This window comes from Aedes albopictus, chromosome 1 (assembly GCF_035046485.1).
Source record: "Aedes albopictus strain Foshan chromosome 1, AalbF5, whole genome shotgun sequence".
Taxonomy (NCBI): domain Eukaryota; kingdom Metazoa; phylum Arthropoda; class Insecta; order Diptera; family Culicidae; genus Aedes; species Aedes albopictus.
In genome coordinates this window covers 92,901,421-92,922,641 of record NC_085136.1, presented here as the reverse complement: position 1 = coordinate 92,922,641, position 21,221 = coordinate 92,901,421, and the positions used below count along the sequence as shown (strand labels likewise).

General features: G+C 42.1%; 1 protein-coding gene across 1 annotated transcript; it reads right to left on the bottom strand.

The window, feature by feature from the left end:
• Positions 1 to 19,342: 19,342 nt before the first annotated feature.
• Positions 19,343 to 20,518, bottom strand: LOC134285052 (uncharacterized). The gene has a single exon (XM_062845039.1). The coding sequence runs from the start codon at positions 20,304 to 20,306 to the stop codon at positions 19,611 to 19,613; it is 696 nt and encodes a 231-aa protein (XP_062701023.1). The 5' UTR covers positions 20,307 to 20,518; the 3' UTR covers positions 19,343 to 19,610.
• Between the last annotated feature and the right edge of the window lie 703 nt (positions 20,519 to 21,221).

Sequence of the window (21,221 nt, the reverse complement as noted above, 5' to 3'; positions counted from 1 at the left end):
AATGCGGCGTAGATGGATGCAAAACATTTCACCATAAACTTGTGCACTCTTCTGCAAGTCGTCCGCTGGGAAACACCGAAGTGACTGAAGCTTCGCAATCCACCGTGGATCCAAAAACTGTAGTGCACAACAATGTAATTGCTAACTTCGCTGCGTCTACGAGAGGGAAAAGATAACGAGCCAGTTGCTACTAAAACACGCCTCGGTTGGTGTATCTTCGGACAGAGCACGGAGAGTAGTACAGTCATAGAACAGCTGAATCTGGACGGCGAACTTGGTAATAGAGAACTACACTCCCGTGCAAAAGTTTGGGGTCACCGCCCCAAAAACATGGAAATGTTTTTCGGTCATATCTCAGTAATCTTTCATTTAGTCCAGTCGTTCTCAGACTCTATCGAAAGATAAAGAGTTAGATTTGATTCGTAGGTACTTTTAACAAATTTTATATGAAATTTTTAGTATAAAAAGTTTACCTAAACTTACATGTTTTTCCTAAATCTGTACGAAAAAATGTTTTCCATGTAACTCTAAATTAGGTTGACCAAATTTTAAAATTAAAGTTACATTAGAACCTCTTTTTCTATCCTCTTTGAGAGCCATTCATTAGATTTTAACGGAAAAATTCATAACATAATTTAAATTATCGAGTTAGGTTTACAAGTCACCGTGCAAAAGTTTGGAGTCAATATTCAAGGTCCTAAATCTCAATTAAAAGGCTTCCAAATTATATTTGGAACTGTCATCTTTTATTGTTCTACGCCAGGCACCATCTTGTATTTTTATGGATTTTATTCATGGACCCTACATATCTTCCCTAAAAATATACACATATTGCAAAATATTGGAGTCTGAAACTTCATTATACAGCCGTCATCTTGAGATTTGAGCTAGCATCTTGCATTATCTGGTCATACATTTTCAATCTCGGATATCTCCGCTATCAAATATACCTAGTAATGTACCGATTCTATTAACTTCCTCTTTCATAATATTTTCAAATCTAGATTGTGTTTAAATAAGGGCGAAAGTAACATAATCGATTTCTCTTTTGTGGGGTTCGGATACGTCGTTGGAAATGATTCCTCGATAATCGGTCGGCTTTAGTAACTTCATATTGCGAAGCAAAAACACCACCGCGCTATCGACGTACTCACTCACTTGCAATCCCTGTTTCTTCTTCTGTCCCCCTGAATCTCTCTCTCTACACTAGACAAATAACACTTCTGCATTTCTTTATGAAGTAGTAAGGATAAGACACTGCATCTTTATCGCGAAATTCAGAGGCGCATTTTGGCATGAAATCAAGCTTACTTTGGGCTCCACAGAACTCTACGATTGAACAAAGTTCGCCGTCACACGAAGCGAAGTTAACTACATAGGGGCTGTTCATAAACCACGTAGACCAAAATTTGGCCATCTCAGACCACCACCACCCCCCCCCCCTCCCCCCTGGTAGACTTTTGTCCATACAAAAACTTTGAAATTTGTATGGAGTGTAGACTTTGGTCAGACACCCGCCCCCCTCCCCCTAAAAAGTCTACGTGGTTTATGAACAGCATATCTACAAAACGCTGATTAGATCGGTAGTCCTCTATTGGCAGAGGAACAACGCGCTCTTGGAGTTTTTGAACGATAGGTGCTACGTACCATCTACGGAGGATTGCAGATGGAAGACGGGAATTGGCGAAGGCGAATGAACCACGAACTGCATCAGCTGCTGAGAGAACCAACCATCGTCCACACCGCGAAAATCAAAAGGCTACGGGCGGTGGGCGCGTCACGCCATCAGGATGTCGGATAGCAACCCGACTAAAATGGTTTTCGAGAGTCATCCGAGTCATGCGAGCTCGCAGCGAGAGATGGGTCGATCAAGGGGACGACTTGCGGACCCTTCGCAGAGTGCGGAACTGGAGACACACAGCCATGGACCGAGTAGAATGGTGACGACTATCTGACCGGTAAGGTAAGTAAGATGATGCTATTCTTCGCCATTTGCCACTGCAAATACTATTTCTTAAGGACAAACGTCTTGAAATCCCGCTTCAAAAGTGCATCAAAACTTCAAACGCACAAATCCCAAGAAGCAAGCTTCAAACAACAGTGAATTTTATTATTCTGTTCTTGCTCACTTGTAATATGCTTAAAATAAAAAGATCAGGTGCGCTGGTTTTGTTTACGCTTTGTGCGCTCGAAAATCGTGAGTAGGTCCCAAAGTCGCCCATTGTGACGGCCATTTTGGGATTCTAACAAGTCTGTCCTTAAGGCTTAACCCGGGAGTGATCGCGTTGTGTGCTATGCACACGCACCACGAAAACTCACTCTTGTGGTACACAGTGTGAGCGTGGTGTCGCTGCGAGTGATCGAAGACGCGACTGCTCGAGGGTTGATATGAGTGGATTAAAGGTTGAAAGATTCGTCATTGACATAATCGTCATCATTGAAAATTTGAAAGCAGTTTTATCGCTCAAAACCTAAATGTTTGCATTGAAAATAGGGGGATTCACTTAACAGCGTAAACTGATTAAACTGATTAAACGTCGCAATCACCAAGGCAATCTTCGATTATTTCATTCGCAAAATCATGAAACATTTCAAATAAGCAGAAAATCATGGCTTACGCAGCAATTTAATCTGTTTGGTGAATACCCCTAATGTATTCACTGCACTTCATTGTCCACCCGCAAAACAGGGAATACTTTTTCACTCCTTAAATATCAGTCTTGAACGAGAAAACTGCTTTCGAACTGCCTTCAACTTTAAAGAGATAAATGAAAATTTGGATATAAACAAACGATGTTGATTACGTGTTACCTTATCCCACCTAGTGCATCTATAATGGACGAACATTTGAGTTGATCAATAGGAGCTGAGGAGGTAAAAAACGCACTTTATTTTTTTAATACACTTTAGGCTGACACAAATTTCGATTTTCTCTTATGTCACCACCCCCTCGGAAAATTTTGGTCGAAATTCAACATTTTGAGGGGGGACACCAATAAATTATTCAAGAAATTTTAAAATTTTAAGGTGCAATTAGAGTTGCACAGAGAATTTCTTAACAAATCCGATGAGTTTATAGATTTTGCTAAATTGTTTGGATATTTCTACGTCATACATTTATTATTTATTGTCCTCCCCCTTAGCGAGCCAACGAGTATTGTGACAAAAGAAGAAAATGAGATTTGTTCCGGCCTTATTTTTAGAACACATTCACATACGGTAAACGAATTATTTTGAAACCGGATCATAAATCTTACATTTGGCATTGCTGTTAGGGGGTGTCCATTAATAACGTAAGGGAATTTTATCGATTTTTCGACACCCCCTCCCCCCCTTGTAAGACTTTTTGTATGAGAACCCAAAAAAATTTGTATGGCGCGTAAGATTTTTCAAACCCCCCTCCCCCCAAAAACCCTTACGTAATTAATGGACAGCCCCTTACTAACTATCTTCAATAGGAACTTAGAGAGAACTTTTTTTCCGGAGAAAAACACATCGCGAAATCATTTTCCAAGCGCCTTGATACCAACCGCAACGGGTAGAGCTTTCTCCGATGCCTTGAAGACTCGTTTGCCAACTCCTTCCTGTGAATTAAAATAAAAATATGTTTGAACACCTAGGTTAATTATTGAATACTTGAAACAGCAGCGCATCTTACCAATTTCTTCCCGAACTTCGTCAAACCACCGGCTTCGGTTTGACCCAGCAGGACCAAAGCGCCCAGTAAAACGATTGCGAACAGCTTGTTGAAGTTCATTGTGATCTTGTGTCTCTCGAGGAATTGCGTCTACGACGAAGAAAGAATCAGAACGAATTGGATCCTTACGACTGAGGTACTGAGGCAGAACTGATGGTTGAACATGATAATGAGGATGATTATATACCTATCCGTATTGCCTATTGAGCGATCCCGTCACCCGTTAAGGAAAAGAGGTGGTTCACCTACTAGCAGCGTCGGGGATTTTCTGCCGCAGCGAGGATGCAAAGCTGTTGCACGTGAGCAGACAACTGAATGAACTGCTTTTAGTGACATAGCTCGTTAAATGAATCGTAGCGTGACACATTTTTGTTTGCTGTTTGGATTCCTAGACTTGACATTCATTGATAAATTTTGAATGGCCAATTTTGTTATTGGCTGGGTGCATACCGTAACGTGCATAAATATCAGTTAACGGTGATTAACACAACCAATTAAACTTTGTTGCTGCACAACAGATGAACAAACCGCTCTTAAATTTGAGTTTGAAAATTTTGTCTGAATAAGCTGCTATTTAGCTGTCATTGTTGCTTGGGTAGTGTCTTATAGTGTAATATAATAAATTCTATGGAAACGTTTGACCGCCTGTACTCAAATATAGTTTCATTGATTGCGCATTAGTTTCGCACTGCTCTTATTGGGCCTAAAAGAAGCCCATTCAAACGAGCCTCACATATTTTAACTCGGGTGAACAATTGATCATGGTGAATATACATGCGCTTTGCGTTGCTTGCCTATCATCAGGCGTATCATACTGATGCGCTACTTTACACGATGCCACAATTGTACTCAACATGTAATTTACACTCATTTGACAAGTACACGGAGAACTAACTAACTAACTGTTTTTTGGGTTTATTTTAAAAGTAGTTATATGGATTATACTTACTACTTAAAATTAGGTTGTTTTCTCTTATTCCCCCACCGATGTTGTCAAAAAACAAAGCTAGTTTCATCGAGCCACCGGGATAGTATGACCCAATAAGCTAATTTTGGGTAATTATAACTTGACTTAAATTTGAGTTGAATGAGGTGAGGTCTTGGGTTGAATTTACCTACTCTTGAGTATAGTTTTAAGCTGCAAGTAAAGGCAATTTACCTACACTGCAAAATATGTTTGCTGGTAATCAGCAAACTTTGCTGATTTTTGGCGTGCTGATTGCATTCAGCAATACAAATTACTGACTATCAGCAATTATTTTTCAACTTGCTGAACCATCCAGCAGTTTTGACAGTTGATCAGCAAGGTTGTGCTGAAATTCAGCAAAAATGTTGCTGAAATTCAGCAATTTCTTTTGCTGATTTTTGGCGTGCTGGAAGCATTTCAAAAATTTTGGTGTGTAGTGTGAGTTTAATCGATTTACTCAAATATAACTTATTGGGCCAAACTATGGGATTGCGTCAAAAGAATTCAATTTTAGGTCGTTTGGCGATTCCGTGTAGATCTACTGATCTACTAGGGAGCATCCATAAAGTACGTCACGGGGAACTTTCGACCCCTTCCCCCTTTGTCCGGATTTTTCCTATACCTCATACATTGTTTATCACACTTTCACAAGGCTCCTCCCCCCTAGGACCATGACTTACTTAATGGATGCCCCCTACTAATAACTACTGATCTACGAAATATTGTGATGTTACTCAGTGTATATTATACTGAAATCAATTTCTTAATGTTCTAAACGACAAACATGTTGTTTAATTGATTTAATTAATTTAATGAAACCCATGGGACCTCCTTGAAACACTCCTGAGATATCCTGGTACAAGCCCGTGTACAATGGAGGAGTTTTGGGGGTTTAACCCCTCCTATTTCCGAAGTTCCATATATGTACTAAATAGGCACCCCTCCGCCTTTTGTCGAAATTAGGGAAACCCCTCCCATTCCTCCTTTTCTGTGTACAGATCCTAGTACCATGCTGTGGGGTGCGGGTGTTTGCGAGGATAGTTTCTTCTCCGTAGACACTGGTGCATGCTCCGTGTGTCCGTTGTCCAGTGTTGAGTTTCGTTTAGTCTGTTGGGCCTCTGACTGAAGACGGAGTCCGTGTCTTTTAAAATAGCGAATCGCGCACTGAAGTATTTAACGTGTCCAAACCCTCTGAGATCCCTTGAAACACCAATGAAGCCCCTTGAGACTTCATGAAGTGCCTCTAAGACCCACTTAAACGATTCAGAGACTAACGAGAACCCTCTCAAACGCTTCTAAAGCCTCATGAGCTCCCTTAAATGCCCTTGAGACCCTCTGAAATCCCCGTCACCTGAGACCCCTTAAGGTTTCCCTTGTACGGCACCGAGAGCTCCAGGTACCTTATAAAAACTTATGAAACCTCCTGAATCCATCTTAAACGCCCGTGAGACCACTTGGAATGTCCTTGAGACACACTACAACTCATCATGCTAAGGAGCGTGTGTTCGATTCCCACCGCAGCTGTCAGGAAAAGCTGGACGTTGAATACTAGTCCGTTGGCTAGTAATGTGTTTCCTTAAAAGAGCGAGTAGCTCACTGAAAGCATTAAACGTGTCCGTGTCTTTTAACATTCTGAGACCCCTTGAAGTATCCCTGAGGTCTCCTGCAGCTCTTTTGAGACCCCCTGAAACACTCCTGACACACTCAGAAGCACCCCTGAGAGCTCCTGGTTCTCTATGGAACCCCCTGAAACCCTATGAGACGATCCTAAAATTCCTTCAAACGCCCCTGAGACCTCCTGAATCCCTTGAGACTCTCTGAAACTCCTCTGTAGGGCCGTATTCACGTGGCGGTGGGGGGGAGGTATATGGGTTTTGAAGGGGGTCATGACCCAAGGATCTGAGGATGAAGACGTCGAATTAAAGGATCTGGTGAAGCAGGCTTATGAAGTGGAAGATTTTGGGATAACTGGACAATCTGCAAAGATGTCCGATGAGAACCAACATGCAATCGATATTATGACGTGAAGAACGCTTCAAGGTAGGGCAAATCTACAAGTATAACAATTTTTTTTGTTACCGGATAGCAAACAGCGGCTACAGATAATCGAGAGGAAGATGGACTGCAATCTCGAGTTCGCAGAGAAGTATTGCAGCAAGATCGAAGATAACGTGACCAAGGGGTATGCTTGGCTGCTGGAACCTGGAAAGCTGGATGCTAAAGCAATATCGCACGGTTTCTCTCTCAATGACTTGTTGCTGAAAGGTTCTGACTTCGTTCCCGTGCTAGGAAGAAGAAGATTTCTTTCGTTGCGGATATAAAGAAGATGTTTCACAAAGCTCTTATCCGTAGAGTGGACCCAGATACTCAGCGCATCTATTTTCGTAGAATGGATCAGTCGCCACGTGATGCAACCAAATTAGGCCATCTTCAAAGGATATGCTTAATGGCGATATCTAAAGCGTTCTCTTCAACTCCCACGGTAGCGCTCGAAGTTCTCTTTGACGTTTCCCCACTACACATTCATCTCAAACAAGAAGCACTTACCGCCTATGGGTATGTACTCGGTTTACTAGAGAAAACTCCTGTGAACTGCAGTTCAACACACACCTCGTTGTTTCCACTTTTGGTGAATTGGGACAAAGTTGTCCTTGCTCCAAGTGATCTTATAATTGCTTGTAATTTACCATATAGGACATTTTCCAAGAAATTCCATTCCCGGGAAGAGTAACATTTTTTAGTTAAATAGTCTAGAAGAGGTTCTTAATACCTTCATAAAACCAAAATTAAAGGCATTAGGTTTTATGACGGTTCTCACAACCTCTACAAGACTAATTTGCCATCAAAATGTTACTTGGAATCTGGTTATCTGGAAAGAAGTATTTCAGACGGCATCGTATGTTACACTGATGGCTTCCTTCTCGAAGGTCGAGCAGGTGCTGGTGTTTATTCTCGTGAGCTAAGGCTGCACCAGTCTTACTCACTTGGTAGACACTGCACCGTTTTTCAGACCGAAATGTTTGCTCTTATGGGTGGAGTGCAATCGGCACTTCAGCAGCACGTAATGAGTAAATTAATATACTTCTGTTCAGATAGCCAGGCTGCTATTAAAGCACTTGCGTCGGCCAACTCCAGGTCGAAGATAGTTATCGCTTGTCGAACTCAAATCGAGGAGCTGAATTCAGCAAACGCTGTTCACCTTGTATGGGTACCTGGCTATTCTTCCATCGCTGGAAATGAATTGGCTGATGAGTTAACTCGCACTGGAGCATCACATGACTTCATTGGCCCTGAGCCAGCTATATCGGTATCCAAGTGTTGGGTAAAGCTTCGGATTGACACCTGGGCTGCCACTCAGCACAAACAATACTGGAATAGTTTGGAGTCATGTCATCAAACACAATTGTATTGTACTGAGCAATCTCTAGGGGTGGCGAAGAATCTAACAAATCTGTCAAAGCAGAATTGCAGCATTCTGGTCAAAGCGTAGACTGGCTACTGCCGGCTCAGCTATCACATGACGAATATGCAGCAAGCTGATTCATTTGCATGTGATAGCTGTGAATCCGATTATGGAACTTCGTATCATTTGATTTGTAACAGTCCAGTTTTTGCGCAACTGCGTTTCCGAGTACTCGGTAAACACTTATTAAGTGAAACTGACTTCAGAAACCTGTACCTGCAGGACTTTCTGTTGTTCTTGACCCGCTGTGGTAAAGAGCTATAGGCTCTCTTTACGCTTTATGCGTTATCACAGTGCTCTTTTCAGGACGCTATGTGAGCCCATTGTGGAACGCTTATGCGTATATTATAATCCTATTTCCTTACTTGTCCTTTCCCCTGTCCCATTTTTTCCCTTCCCTTCTCCCTCATTTTTCTTCCCTTCCCAAATGGAGGAGAACGTGCCTCTGGATGGAGCAATTAGAACTACATCCTATAATAGATCTGCTTAAAAGCCAATTTTGGCGAAATATTCGGCTGATATATGGCCAGCTTCAATCTGCGTACCGAGTCTCTGGTGAAAGAGTTGTCGAAAATGGGTCAAGAAAAAAGAAAAAAAAGTTATTTACTTTCTTTATTTTTTTTCTCCGGATGTTTTCCATCGAAATCTACTTTTCTTCGATTTTTCCGGCCTGATCCAGATTCGATCTGATGTCCTCGGGGTTGTTAGTCTTAAGTGGATGTCGTCACGTTTCCCATCTGCTCCATCGATGCACCAAGAGATCGGTTTGCTCAGCACCGTATTTAAGGAAAAGAAGGCAACAAGTTGGGACAACATTGATGTTCCGATCCGAATGTTCCGGATGATCCGATGTTCGGATCTGAAATCGGGCACAATGTGGCCGAATTGGAAATGTATAAAATGGTTTTATGGAGAGTGAAGAGAGATCTGCAGGAGATGCAGCTAGGGAAGTTTGGGAGGTTGACGAGGTTCCGTAACAAGAGGAATCAAAATGGGGCCCATCGATTAATTTTGGTGTTCGCCTGTAGGAAAACGATTGAAACTCCACAGTGTAGTGTCCGAGCCGCTATCACTGACTGATCATTTCATTTTTTTACCTAAAACACCCGACCGTCCGGCGCAACAACACTCACAAAACTGAAAATCCTGGCTCTAGCTGTCAAACACGCTCAAACCAAAGTAGTCAGTATCCACGCTAAAAGCAATGCACTCAGGATGTGCGTTATATTGGATTTGTTTCAATTTACCCACTTGTGGTAAGGGAAATATGAACTATCAAATGATAACTGGATTTACAGATCAGACTCAATTCATTTATTTGACTTGATTAGGCTGCGTCCTGTGTGTAGACATTTCAAATAGAGCTTGCTGACGTTTATTCACCTTTCTCTTTCAAACATGCAGGCGGAATAGGATTTGTTGTCATCAGGAAAGGTTTCCCGATGAAAACAAATCCTATCCCGCCTGCAAGCTTGAAAGAGAAAGGTGAATAAACGTCAGCAAGCTCTATGTACAAATCCAACTGTCATTAGCGTAAGAGAGAAGAGAGGAAAGATAATGTGAGTGAAGAGCCCTCGACGCCGGTCGAGTGGGAGATTCGGCACCCGACTATGCGTGCGATTGGTGAAAGAATGAAAACCATGATCAGTTAATCGGATATAGCTGTTAGCGACGGACGTGCTGCAGTTACGCAGTTGAAAACGCTTCACGTTTTCAACTGATTTGGACAGGTTACGACACCACTCTAGATACCGTAAACCGGGGTCAAATTGATCTTCGGGTCGAAATTGATCACACGTTTTCGGTTAGATTTAGCATATTTTAAATAATTCCCTTTCAACTATCGTGCAGTTGGGAACCGATACTAAACGATATTTGCTTGGAAACTATTTGAAGTATGTTTTATCTAACGGAAAATCCTCTGAACAATTTCGACCCGGAGATCAATTTGACCCCGGTTTACGGTACTACACACAGGTAAACATCCGATGCATTTATATCATAATCTAGGAAGCAGGTATACATTTTCTGTTTCAATTTAATGCTTGAAGCACAGACAAACAGACGTCTCACTCTACTCACTTCCCATCGTTTCACTTTTTAACGGATTATTCAAATATTCCGTAGTTCGCAAAACGCTCGCTCATGTCGCTCGCATCGTTTTTGCTCCTGTTTGACGTTTGCTCACTACCGCCATCTACTCAGTAGATTTGCGTACCACAGCATAATTAGCATTGGGCGATTATGTTTGCGTGACAATGATTTTTATCGCATTTTCTTCCAAGTGACACGTCTGTTTGTCTGTGCTTGAAGTGTCCGACGACAAGCTTCCACCGCCCTATCGATCGTACGAAATTTCCGAGCAGATTTTATTGTCTTGCTTCGGTTCAGTTTTGTTTTGCTTGAAATCAGCTTTGATTGATATAAACACGTCATACACGCCAAGCATTTTAACAGCACTGTCAGGCTTCTTATTCGGCTGATAGACACTGGATTTACTAGCACTATAGCATAGCGTCATTTACTTATATACGGCTTATTTCAGTGCCTACTCACGGTGTGTCTGGTAGAACAATATTATCGCAAAAAGATAGGCATCGCCAAATTCTTCGTTACTCGGAAATATAGGTTTTTAGCTTTCATTTAACGGGTCGATCAAAAAAATCCACCGAGGGACCCCGAACAACTTTTTCATTTGAACATGTTTGCACACTGTGGACCATTTATTGGGAGGAAGTTTTTGACGAACCTCTTTTAATTTAAACAATACGGTCTAAGTTCGAGATACTTTTGTTTTCCCAATACTATAAATAAACAATATATCATACACATGGAAACAAGATTTATATTTTTGGCCTATGTGAGTTCTGTACATAGGACGGTGCTTAGTGGTTATTTGGGTACTGATACCTGATACCTGATACTCCATGTCCTATATCACTGTTCATGACATGAACGATCCAAGAAATACAAAGTACAGGAAGTTTTGGAAGAGTTGCGCAGTCTGAAGAAGACCGGTTTTGTGAAAAGCAGCAGCCGCATGAAAAGCAATTTGCCGTTCGTAATGGAATCGTCCGTATGCGCGGACGTGTGCAAGACTGCAGCAGTTAACAATCCGATAGTTCTTCCCGATAACCATCCCTTCTCGAGCATACTGATTCGTATGTACTATGTACCTATCACTTCGCCAACGCTCATCAGGGTCTTCTTCTTCTTCTTTTTTTTTCTGGCCAACTAGCACCGTTCGGTGCCAGTTGTGTTTTACGTCGGCTGGGTCTAGGAGCTAAGCCATAAATTCCGACGCCCAAGGGAGACAGCAACCACACTTGAGGACCCTACATATCAAAACCAGCAACACATGGGCCGGGACCTACGGCTTCACTTCCTATCCGAGGGAAGGCGTGATCACGGATTTTATGTCTCAGAAAATGCCATCGGCGTCGACGGGAATTGAACCTCGACCGACTGGGGTGAGAGGCAACCACCCTTACCACTACACCACCGACGCCGACTCATCAGCGTCTGGAAACGATTATCAACAATATCAAAGAACCTCAAGTGCTCTGTCAAGTATGCTCTACGTGTGATGCTCTGAGAAAGACATCCGACGACCAAGTCGATGCGATGTTGCGAACTGCTCTTTGATGAACATTGTCAATCACAGGCCGTTGACACATGCAACGTGCGACTAGCGATCATAACATGCGAACAGAAATTCAAATCGAAGAAAATTTTCAAGCGATCCTGGCGCGTTTTGCTTGTCTCGTACACCAAGTGTACTGGAAAGGGTATATGTTCACTCCAAAAATAACTTTTTTGATAGAAGTCCCGGAGGGTCAAGTCACATACATATACCAATCAACTCAGCTCGATGAATTGAGGTGATGTCTGTGTGTACAAAAAAACTCACGTCACTTTTTGGCAGTGAACCTCAACCGATTTCAATGACCGATGATTCATTCGATGCGGAATCTGGTCCGATTGTTTCCTATTGAAAATGGTTCGGATCGGTCCAGCCGTTCCGGAGTTATGGCCTTTGCACAATGATCCACGATACAGATTTAAGAGGAAAGATGCATTCAGCGCCTTCAATGATTTTCTTAATTAATATGGTCTTCTACAAAGTTGTTCCTAAAAATAAAGCCCTCTTTTCAATATACATAAAATTTAGGGTGGTCCAAATTTTCAAAGAAATTGGGAAACAAACTTTTTTATTTGCAAGAATATCTATATACATTCTTCGGGATAGTTGTAGATCTATCAATTTTGAGCAAGTTTGCTGAAGACACTTTTTATGTAGCTTTAAAATTGACCGATCTAGAGGTATTTTTCTGAATAAGCTTACGGTGGTTCAAGAAAAAACGGTTTTCTGGTGTTAACTTTTTCAGTTTCAATTTTTCATCAAAGCCGGCCAAGAAACACTTGTAGAGCATTTGAAGATGGTCGTTATCTCTTTTGGTTCAAAAGTTACAGGCATTTTTCTTAAAAAAAATCATAGTTTTTGTTCACTCCAAAAACGAAAATTTGATAGTGCCTCCGGAGGGGTCAAGTCTTATATACCAATCGACTCAGCTCGACGAGTTGAGATGATGTCTGTGTGTGTGTATGTGTATGTGTGTGTATGTATGTGTGTGCGTATGTGTATGCGTGTGTGTACAAAAAAGGTCACCTAACTTTTAGATAGTAAACATCAACCGATTTTAACGACCGACGGTTCATTCGACGCGGAATCTGGTCCCATTGTTTTCTATTGAAAATGGTTCGGATCGGTCCAGCCGTTCCGGAGTTATGGCCATATAGGTGTTCCGGATCGGTACCCCAGGAAGGGGCCAGATATGAAAATGCAACAAACCCATGCATGCGACCCATCAAACCACGGCATTTTCGATTATCTGATGAACGGGAAGAAGAAAAATAGTCTCAGACCTAGGGGCGGGACAGCTCTAATACTAATTAGCGATATTAGCATTATAAGGAAATATTAATCCCAGATCCCAACCAAATTTAAACAAAATAAGCCACGTCGATTTAATTGAATTGTATTCAAAATCATATCAACAAAAAGGAAAAAATCCAAAATATGACCGTGGCGTTTTCATTGCATTAGTGCTATATGAATCAATAAATCAGGGCTGGAGAAATAATATCAGCAAAATATTTCTCTCTTATCGTGCTTGAGTTGGCGTACAACTTTAAACTGCAGTGATAGTGTCCATACGCAGTCCCATCACAGAAAAGTTTAGATAGTTGTCTTATTTGTTCTCACCGGTCACCGTTCTAAATGAAGATCTGGTACAATACAGAGATCACTCCACCGGAGATTATTAACTTAGCGTTCGACTATTGACTAAAATCTGCAGGCCTGCAGTCTTATTCTAGCCCAAAAACGCCTCTGGGAAATTAAACTGAACTGCTTCATTAGCAAAAAAAAAACTCCGTCATACGTTCAAGGGAAATGTAAATGATATAGTCAGTTTCACAATTCAGTTTTCTTTTATATTGATGAGTTTATATTGATTTAACATCGAAGTTTTACAAACAACAGCAGTAGAAGTTTTTCTTCGAGTAATTCAGTAAAGCCATTTCATATGATTCCTCCAGGCACAGACACGTGCTTTCAATAGCCACATCCTCGATGATATATGTTGGAGCTCAGATTATTCTCCCAGCTAAAATAATGAAAAGAAATGAAAGTAACTCAATCGAACAAATTATAGAAAAGTCGCAGACATACCGTACTTCTACCTCACGCCTTTGTGACAGTTAGTTGTTGAATGAAAAGTCATGACATACTATCCTAAAAATGAGTCGGCTGACGGTGAAGATTAGGACATTAATATTTATTAGGCGGTATTAGAGTCGGTATTAGACGCTGTTCCGCCCCTAGTCTCAGACTACATCGGAACCGGTAGTGTTCCGAAACCGGTTCCGGGTGTCCTGCCGGAAGTGGTCAAATATAAAAGTGAACATAACCAATGCATATGACACATCAAAGAGCGGCTTTTTCGATAACCAGTTGAATGGTAAACAGGTAAGTAGTTTCAGGCCATATTTTAACCGATAATGTTCCGGAACCGGCTCCGGGTGTCCTGCCGGAAGTGGCTAATAAAAAAATTGAACCAAACCCATGCATGCGACATATCAAAGAGCGGCTTTTTCGATAACCAGATGAACGGTAAGCAGGAAAATAGTTTCATACCGTATCTAAACCGGTTGTGTTCTGAAACCGGCTCCGGGTGTCCCACTGAAAGTGGCCAATAATAAAAGTGAACCAAACCCATGCTCGCGACACATCAAAGGGCGGTTTTTCCGATAACCAGATGAACGGTAAGCAGGAAAATATCCTATCTGAACCGGTTGTGTTCCGAAATCGGTTCCAGGTGTCCCGCCGGAAGTGGCCAATTAAAAAAGTGAACCAAACCCATGCAAGCGACATATCAAAGAGCGGCTTTTTCAATAACCAGATGAATGGTTAACAGGAAAATAGTTTCATACCGTATTTGAACCGGTTGTGTTCCGGAAACGGTTCCAGGTATTCCATCGGAAGTGACCAATTAAAAAACTGAACCAAACCTATGCATGTGACACACGAAATAGTGGCTTTATCGATAACCAGATGAACGGTAAGCAGGAAAATAGTTTCAGACCACCGCTTATATATTAAACTGACGAAGTTGAAGAGGTGAATCCAACTGAATGCGTCTGATGATGACCGAAGAATAGTAGATCGAAACGCGTAACGCTTAACAAGCTGTTTCCGATATATGGCACCGATAATTACCAATCAATCCACAAATAACATACTTGAACCGCTTGTGTTCCGGAACCAGTTCCAGATGTCCCACCGGAAGTGGACAGTTAAAAAAGTGAACCAAACCCATGCATATGAAACATCAAATCATCAAAAATGTTGGATAACCAGATAAACGGACAGCAAGAAAATAGTCTCCGACCACACCTAAGATTACCAACAGTGTTGCAGAATCAGAATTGGATGCATCGCTGAAATTACGAAGGTGAACAAAATCAATGCAAGCGATAAATATGCGTTAACGAACAAAATCCTAATAAAAATTAAAGCGATCTTGTCAAATCACACCATTTTAGATTCCTGAGATGTAATTATACAGTAGGATGCATCAACGTTGTATGGGGATATTTCAATTTAAGGCGAAACTGGAAGCATTTCCTCATTTTTTTGATTTTTTATTAACTAACGAAGCAATATTTTTAAAATCAGTTTTCGTACACATGTAGAGTATGGATCAGGGTAACTTCTGAATTTTTTACGCTGTAGAAAATATTTCTCGTTTTTGCAGAAACCATTTTTTAGTTAAATTTTGTTTAAAAATGGTTTCTGCAAAACCGAAACACATTTTCTCTCGCGTAAAAAAATCAGAAGATACCCTGATCCATACTCTACAAGTGCACGAAAACCGATTTTGAAAATATCGCTTCGTTATTTAATAAAAAAATCAAAAACCAAAAATTGAGGAAATGGATCCAGTTTCGCCTTAATAGCAATAATCCCCTTTTGCGGTTGAAATTACTACACACAATATTGATGCAACTGGTTGAGCCCTCGTGCTCTGTAACACAGTTGAAATTTGAATGGGTTTTATTGTGAGAAATTTTACTGGCTTGCGCTTTTTTTTGCCAATTTTTACATAAATCTTATAATCAATGATAATAAAATAAAGGCTAAAGTGTGCAGAAAACAATTTGCCGAATTATCTTGATAATGATCAGCATCCAGTGCTAGTGAAGGTGGTCATGCAGTCAACTGAGAGGTTTGATATTTTTCAGCTCTGCTTATACGTTTAACATAATACATAACTTCGGAATATGAGCCATCAATAAGTTTTCAAATTCGATTATGGCTTTGATATAATTGTTGCTTTTCTGAATAAGGTTGACACAAATTTCGATTATCTCTTAAGTCAACATGGGCCCTCCTAAGAAATTTTAATCGGATTTCATCATTTTTAGGAAGGGTGCAAATAAATAGGGGATATTGGGGCATAATAAACACCCGGGGCGAAATGGACACCCCTATTTTTGCCGATACCGTTGACTTTTATTCAGAAATTTTAATGCATAAGTGTGAAGGAACAAGTCATCGTTCTATTTTTCAAAAGTACCATTCATATGCCTCCAAAATAACCTAAATATCATTGAATTTGAAATATGTTTTCCATATGGTGAAATTCTTATAATTTCAACGCAGCAGCAAATAAGGTATTACGAGTGTTTGAGTGTGTCCACCATAAAACAAGTGAATTGCTACCTTATCTGCATGCATACGTAGATTTAGCAATGGATAAAGTATTTTATGTGTGATTAGAATTTACTCAAAATAGAAATTTCAATGTTGTAGTCGATTTGGGGCGAAATGAACACTGCCAATTATGAATGGATGTACGCGCATTGCATACTCTAAAGCTCTAAAGTTGGAAAAAATCAATTGGATTACTTTAGCCTAAAGTTTATTTGATTAACTTTGATGTTATGTAAATTCGTCTAAGATGGAGTATTTTATCTGTGGTATCGATCTCCGTGGGCAAATTACTTAACTGATCGAGTAATCAAAGAATTAGCATAAAATATGCAGGGGTGTCCATTATGCCCCGATGGCCCAAATGTCCCAAATGGAGGATAACGTGCCTCTGGAGACGGCCTTCTGATGCCCCGATGGGTGTCCATTTTGCCCCGTACCTTCTCTGCCAGCCCTAAAAAACACACGATTTACAATTCAATATTTCTGTACAATAAAGACATTCTACCTGCTGTAAATGATTGAAATACGTAGAAAACAAACTAAAGTTGTAAGCCAACTGATAACATGTTAAGTTTTTCTCTGTTATACAGGCCTAACGTACTGATTTGCTTAGGGAGTCCATTATGCCCCTAATCCCCCTTAACCAATAAATTTTTAAAATTCAAAGTGAAATTAGAGTCCTCCAGAAAATTTCTTGCCAAATCCGATGAGTTAATTTTTTTATCAAATACATTAATTATTTATCCATTCTACTCCCCCATTAATAAGTCAACGAGCACTGTGACAAAAGAAGAAAATGAGATTTGTTCCGTTCTAGAGTATTCTCAGAATTCAGGAACACTTCGGCTTATGGCTCTTGAGTACATATTCGACGAGAAAGGCACTATCACCACTAGGTGGATTAATCTGGGTTTTTAAAAAGGTGTTATGGCAAGTTGGGGCAAACATAAAAAATATCTTTTGCCCGCATTCAAAAGAAGAAATGTTGTTATAAAACATATCAAAAAATTAGAGCGGTGTTATTTTTGCAACTGATGGTCTTTCGTGCTTGCTGTTCAACATTGCGTTAGAAGGTGTAATAAGGAGAGCGGGGATAAACACGAGTGGGACGATTTTCACGAAGTCCGTTCAGCTGCTTGGTTTCGCCGATGATATTGATATTATTGCTCGTAAATTTGAGACGATGGCGGAAACGTACATCCGACTAAAGAGTGAAGCCAGGCGAATCGGATTAGTCATTAATGTGTCGAAGACAAAGTACATGATGGCAAAGGGCTCCAGGGAGGAATCACCGCGCCCGCCACCCCGAATTCACATCGACGGTGATGAAATCGAGGCGGTTGAAGAATTCGTGTACTTGGGCTCACTGGTGACCGACGACAACGACACCAGCAGAGAAATTCAGAGGCGCATTGTGGCAGGAAATCGTACTTACTTTGGACTCCGCAGAACTCTACGATCGAATAAAGTTCGCCGTAACACGAAGTTAACCATCTACAAAACGTTGATTAGACCGGTCGTCCTCTATGGGCATGAAACATGGACCCTACGTGCAGAGGACCAACGCGCCCTTGGAGTTTTCGAACGGAAGGTGTTGCGTACCATCTACGGCGGAGTGCAGATGGAAGACGGAACTTGGAGAAGGCGAATGAACCACGAGCTGCATCAGCTGCTGGGAGAACCAACCATCGTCCATACCGCGAAAATCGGGAGGCTACGGTGGGCGGGTCACGTCATCAGGATGTCGGATAGCAACCCGACTAAAATGGTTCTCGAGAGTCATCCGACCGGAACAAGAAGACGTGGAGCGCAGCGAGCTAGGTGGGTCGACCAAGTGGAGGACGATCTGCGGACCCTACGCAGAGTGCGGAACTGGAGGCAAACAGCCATGGACCGAGTGGAATGGAGGCGACTACTATGTACAGCAGAGGCCACCCCGGCCTTAGCCTGACCGGTAAGGTAAGTATTTTTGCAACTCAAGGGAAAAATACTTCAAAAGTGCCTATTTTTTCTAGACATTCTTGAAAATTTGAGGTGTGGCTTCGTCATATCTTCACCTTAACCTTAATATTTAATAAGCATAAATATGTTTGTTTCAAATTACCTAACCAAATTTGTCTCCTTGCTCATGGGAATGAACATTCCTAAGCACACCAGGAAGAACGCTTCGCTGATAATACCTGACCTAATGATCTAGCGAATGTAGATTGAAAATATTAGAAATAAAATGCAAATTCAAGTTCACAGAGTACATTGCAAAGTAACAACACAACTCATCACATATCAGTTCTGAAGAAACAAAAACTTCTCCAGCACCGCACATAATCCACTGGATAATTGAGCCAAACTGGAAATACCAGCTCAGCTACCGTACAGCAACCGGTAACAATCACACAAATAACGCCTTTCAAGCGAAATCGAAACAACAATCCTCCTTCTAGTCGTGGCTTAGCGCTTAGCCACAACTTGTAACTGCATTAACGTGACTTTTGTTGGCTCACGTCTCACACTTCACAAACACCCCTCGCTACACCCCCACGTCCCACCCGGTCTTTGAAATTGAGTAGAGCCATTATCGACAACAAGATCACGCCGTCCCGGCTACGGAGACTACGACGGCGGTGGCAGCGATGACATCGTCTTCTCAACGGGAAAGATTACAGCAATCAACGATGCGTCACCAGCCAGCGGCCGCTGGCTGCCTTCCCACAAGCGGCGGTAGTAAAACTCACGGAAACGCCCGAGTAGCAATCAAGGAAGTCAGTGATCTGGCGGAATTCTTCCAACCAAGACGATCACCAGCCCGCCGACGACAACACAATAGGATAATATACACTCGTGATTGGCTACTCGGGTCGCGTCGCCCGCCCGCTGCCCGGTGAAGAATGGTCAATGGTGACATATCGCTTGCGACAGACAACGACTTCTTCGGTGGGGTACGCTTAATAGAATAAATTCAATTTATTTCACAGGTTACACAAACACTTAATCCGCGGAGGAAAATTGCTCGACAATGGAATTCTAAATTAAAAAATCACACTTCATCTGGACACGGTGATGTGGACGATGACGACGGCGACGATGGTTCCCGGGGTTCGTGAGAGACGTGCCGACGATCGTCAGCACGATCGACTGAGGCGAGATGCAATTTCAACAGGTTTCCGTCTCTCCCTTGCCCCGGCGCAACTCACTGGATTACGCCTCATTAGAACGTGTTTCGACATATCCCGTTGACGGCTTTCTGACCCTTGGGACACGCCACCGGACCATCCAGGATGAATCGATCGTCAAGGTTGGAACCTGGCGAGGTTGATGATGCTTTAGGAGTGGTGTTCGGAGTCAGATCAGTGGCCATATCTTCATCCCCGATGAAGATCAATCGATCATCATCAGCTGCTTCTTCGTCATTTGGCTCTACTCGAACCGGTTTGGTCGTTGGTGCTGGAGCTGCTGCGTTACTTCCGGCTGATTTAACTGTAGCGATCTTCTTTTCGGAACCTGCCGAAGTCACTGGGTCCGATCCCGCAGTTGTTGAACTCGACGCTGGACTACCCGGCGTCGTCACTGCATCTCCGTTGCCAGAGAACTTATCCTTAACGTAGTCGTAGCCTCGCATAACTCCGTCCTTCACCGATGAGGCCGCACTTTCGAAACTCTCCTTCACTTTGGCCGTGCCCTGCTTGAAGGCCGTCGACACATCGTCGAAGAATTTCGAATACTTGCTTTCTTCTGGAGCCGCCGTACTGGTAGCTGAAGTTGTACTCACTGCATCCGTCCCGGCCGGAACAACCGATTGCGCCGACGGGTACTCTGCCAGCGGGGCACCCTGCGGTCGTGCCTCTATAACCAACACCCCAAACAACAACACAACGCCGGATCCAAATAGCAAAACCCGATTCATGGTGACGACAACGGTACGATCGGTCGAAAACTTGAACTTGCACAAATCGCGAGCGCGCGGGTCACGGAAACCGGATTCGATAACAACGAACTACAAACGAGGAGAGGTCACCTCAACGATCGCGACGACAACAAACGATCTACTCGGTACGAACGCTCGGTAGCGAATGCCGGCGCTTGTTAAACGAGAGACGAGAGCTCTTAGCAGCCGGTGCGCGGTGATCCGACGATGATCGTGATCTTCAAAATTTCGCGGACGACGACGTGCTCTTCTCTTCAATAGGCGACGTCGTCGAGATTGCGTGGTTGGATCCTCCCGAGTCGACGCCTCTACACCAAAATGATAACAACAACAACCAACGTGCATTGGTGCCTGCCTTCGTGTACTCGGCGGCTTTGAGATGAAATATTTATTAAGATGTATTCGAGAAGAATTTTTGATTAGGTTGGGCGGTATAGTGCCGGGGTTGCTGACGGTGAATGACTGACTGGATGATGGATTCAATTATGGGCTCTCCTGTCGTCATCACGTATGATAAAGGGAAACCCATAAAAGCGAAGTGATCAATAATTCACTCAAGCCGGACATGAAAGACCTTCAAGTAATAATTATACCCATCGAATAGATTGCGATATTTTTGCGGCTGCCTGGATTCGGTTCTAGAATTTCGTCCAGATATGTCTACATACATACCTTTTTCAGAAATTCCTTCATGGAATCATTCGAAAATTTCTCCACTACTTAGATTTTTTCATAAATTCCACTGGTTAATCCTCGAAAATTCCTCAATTTTTTAAAAATGTTGCAGAGATTGCTTCAAAAATTCCATGAATTTCTTCATAACTCCTCCAAGGGCTGAAAGTCTCTCTAATAAAGACAAATCAATCAATTCATAACTCATTTAGTTTCCATTTA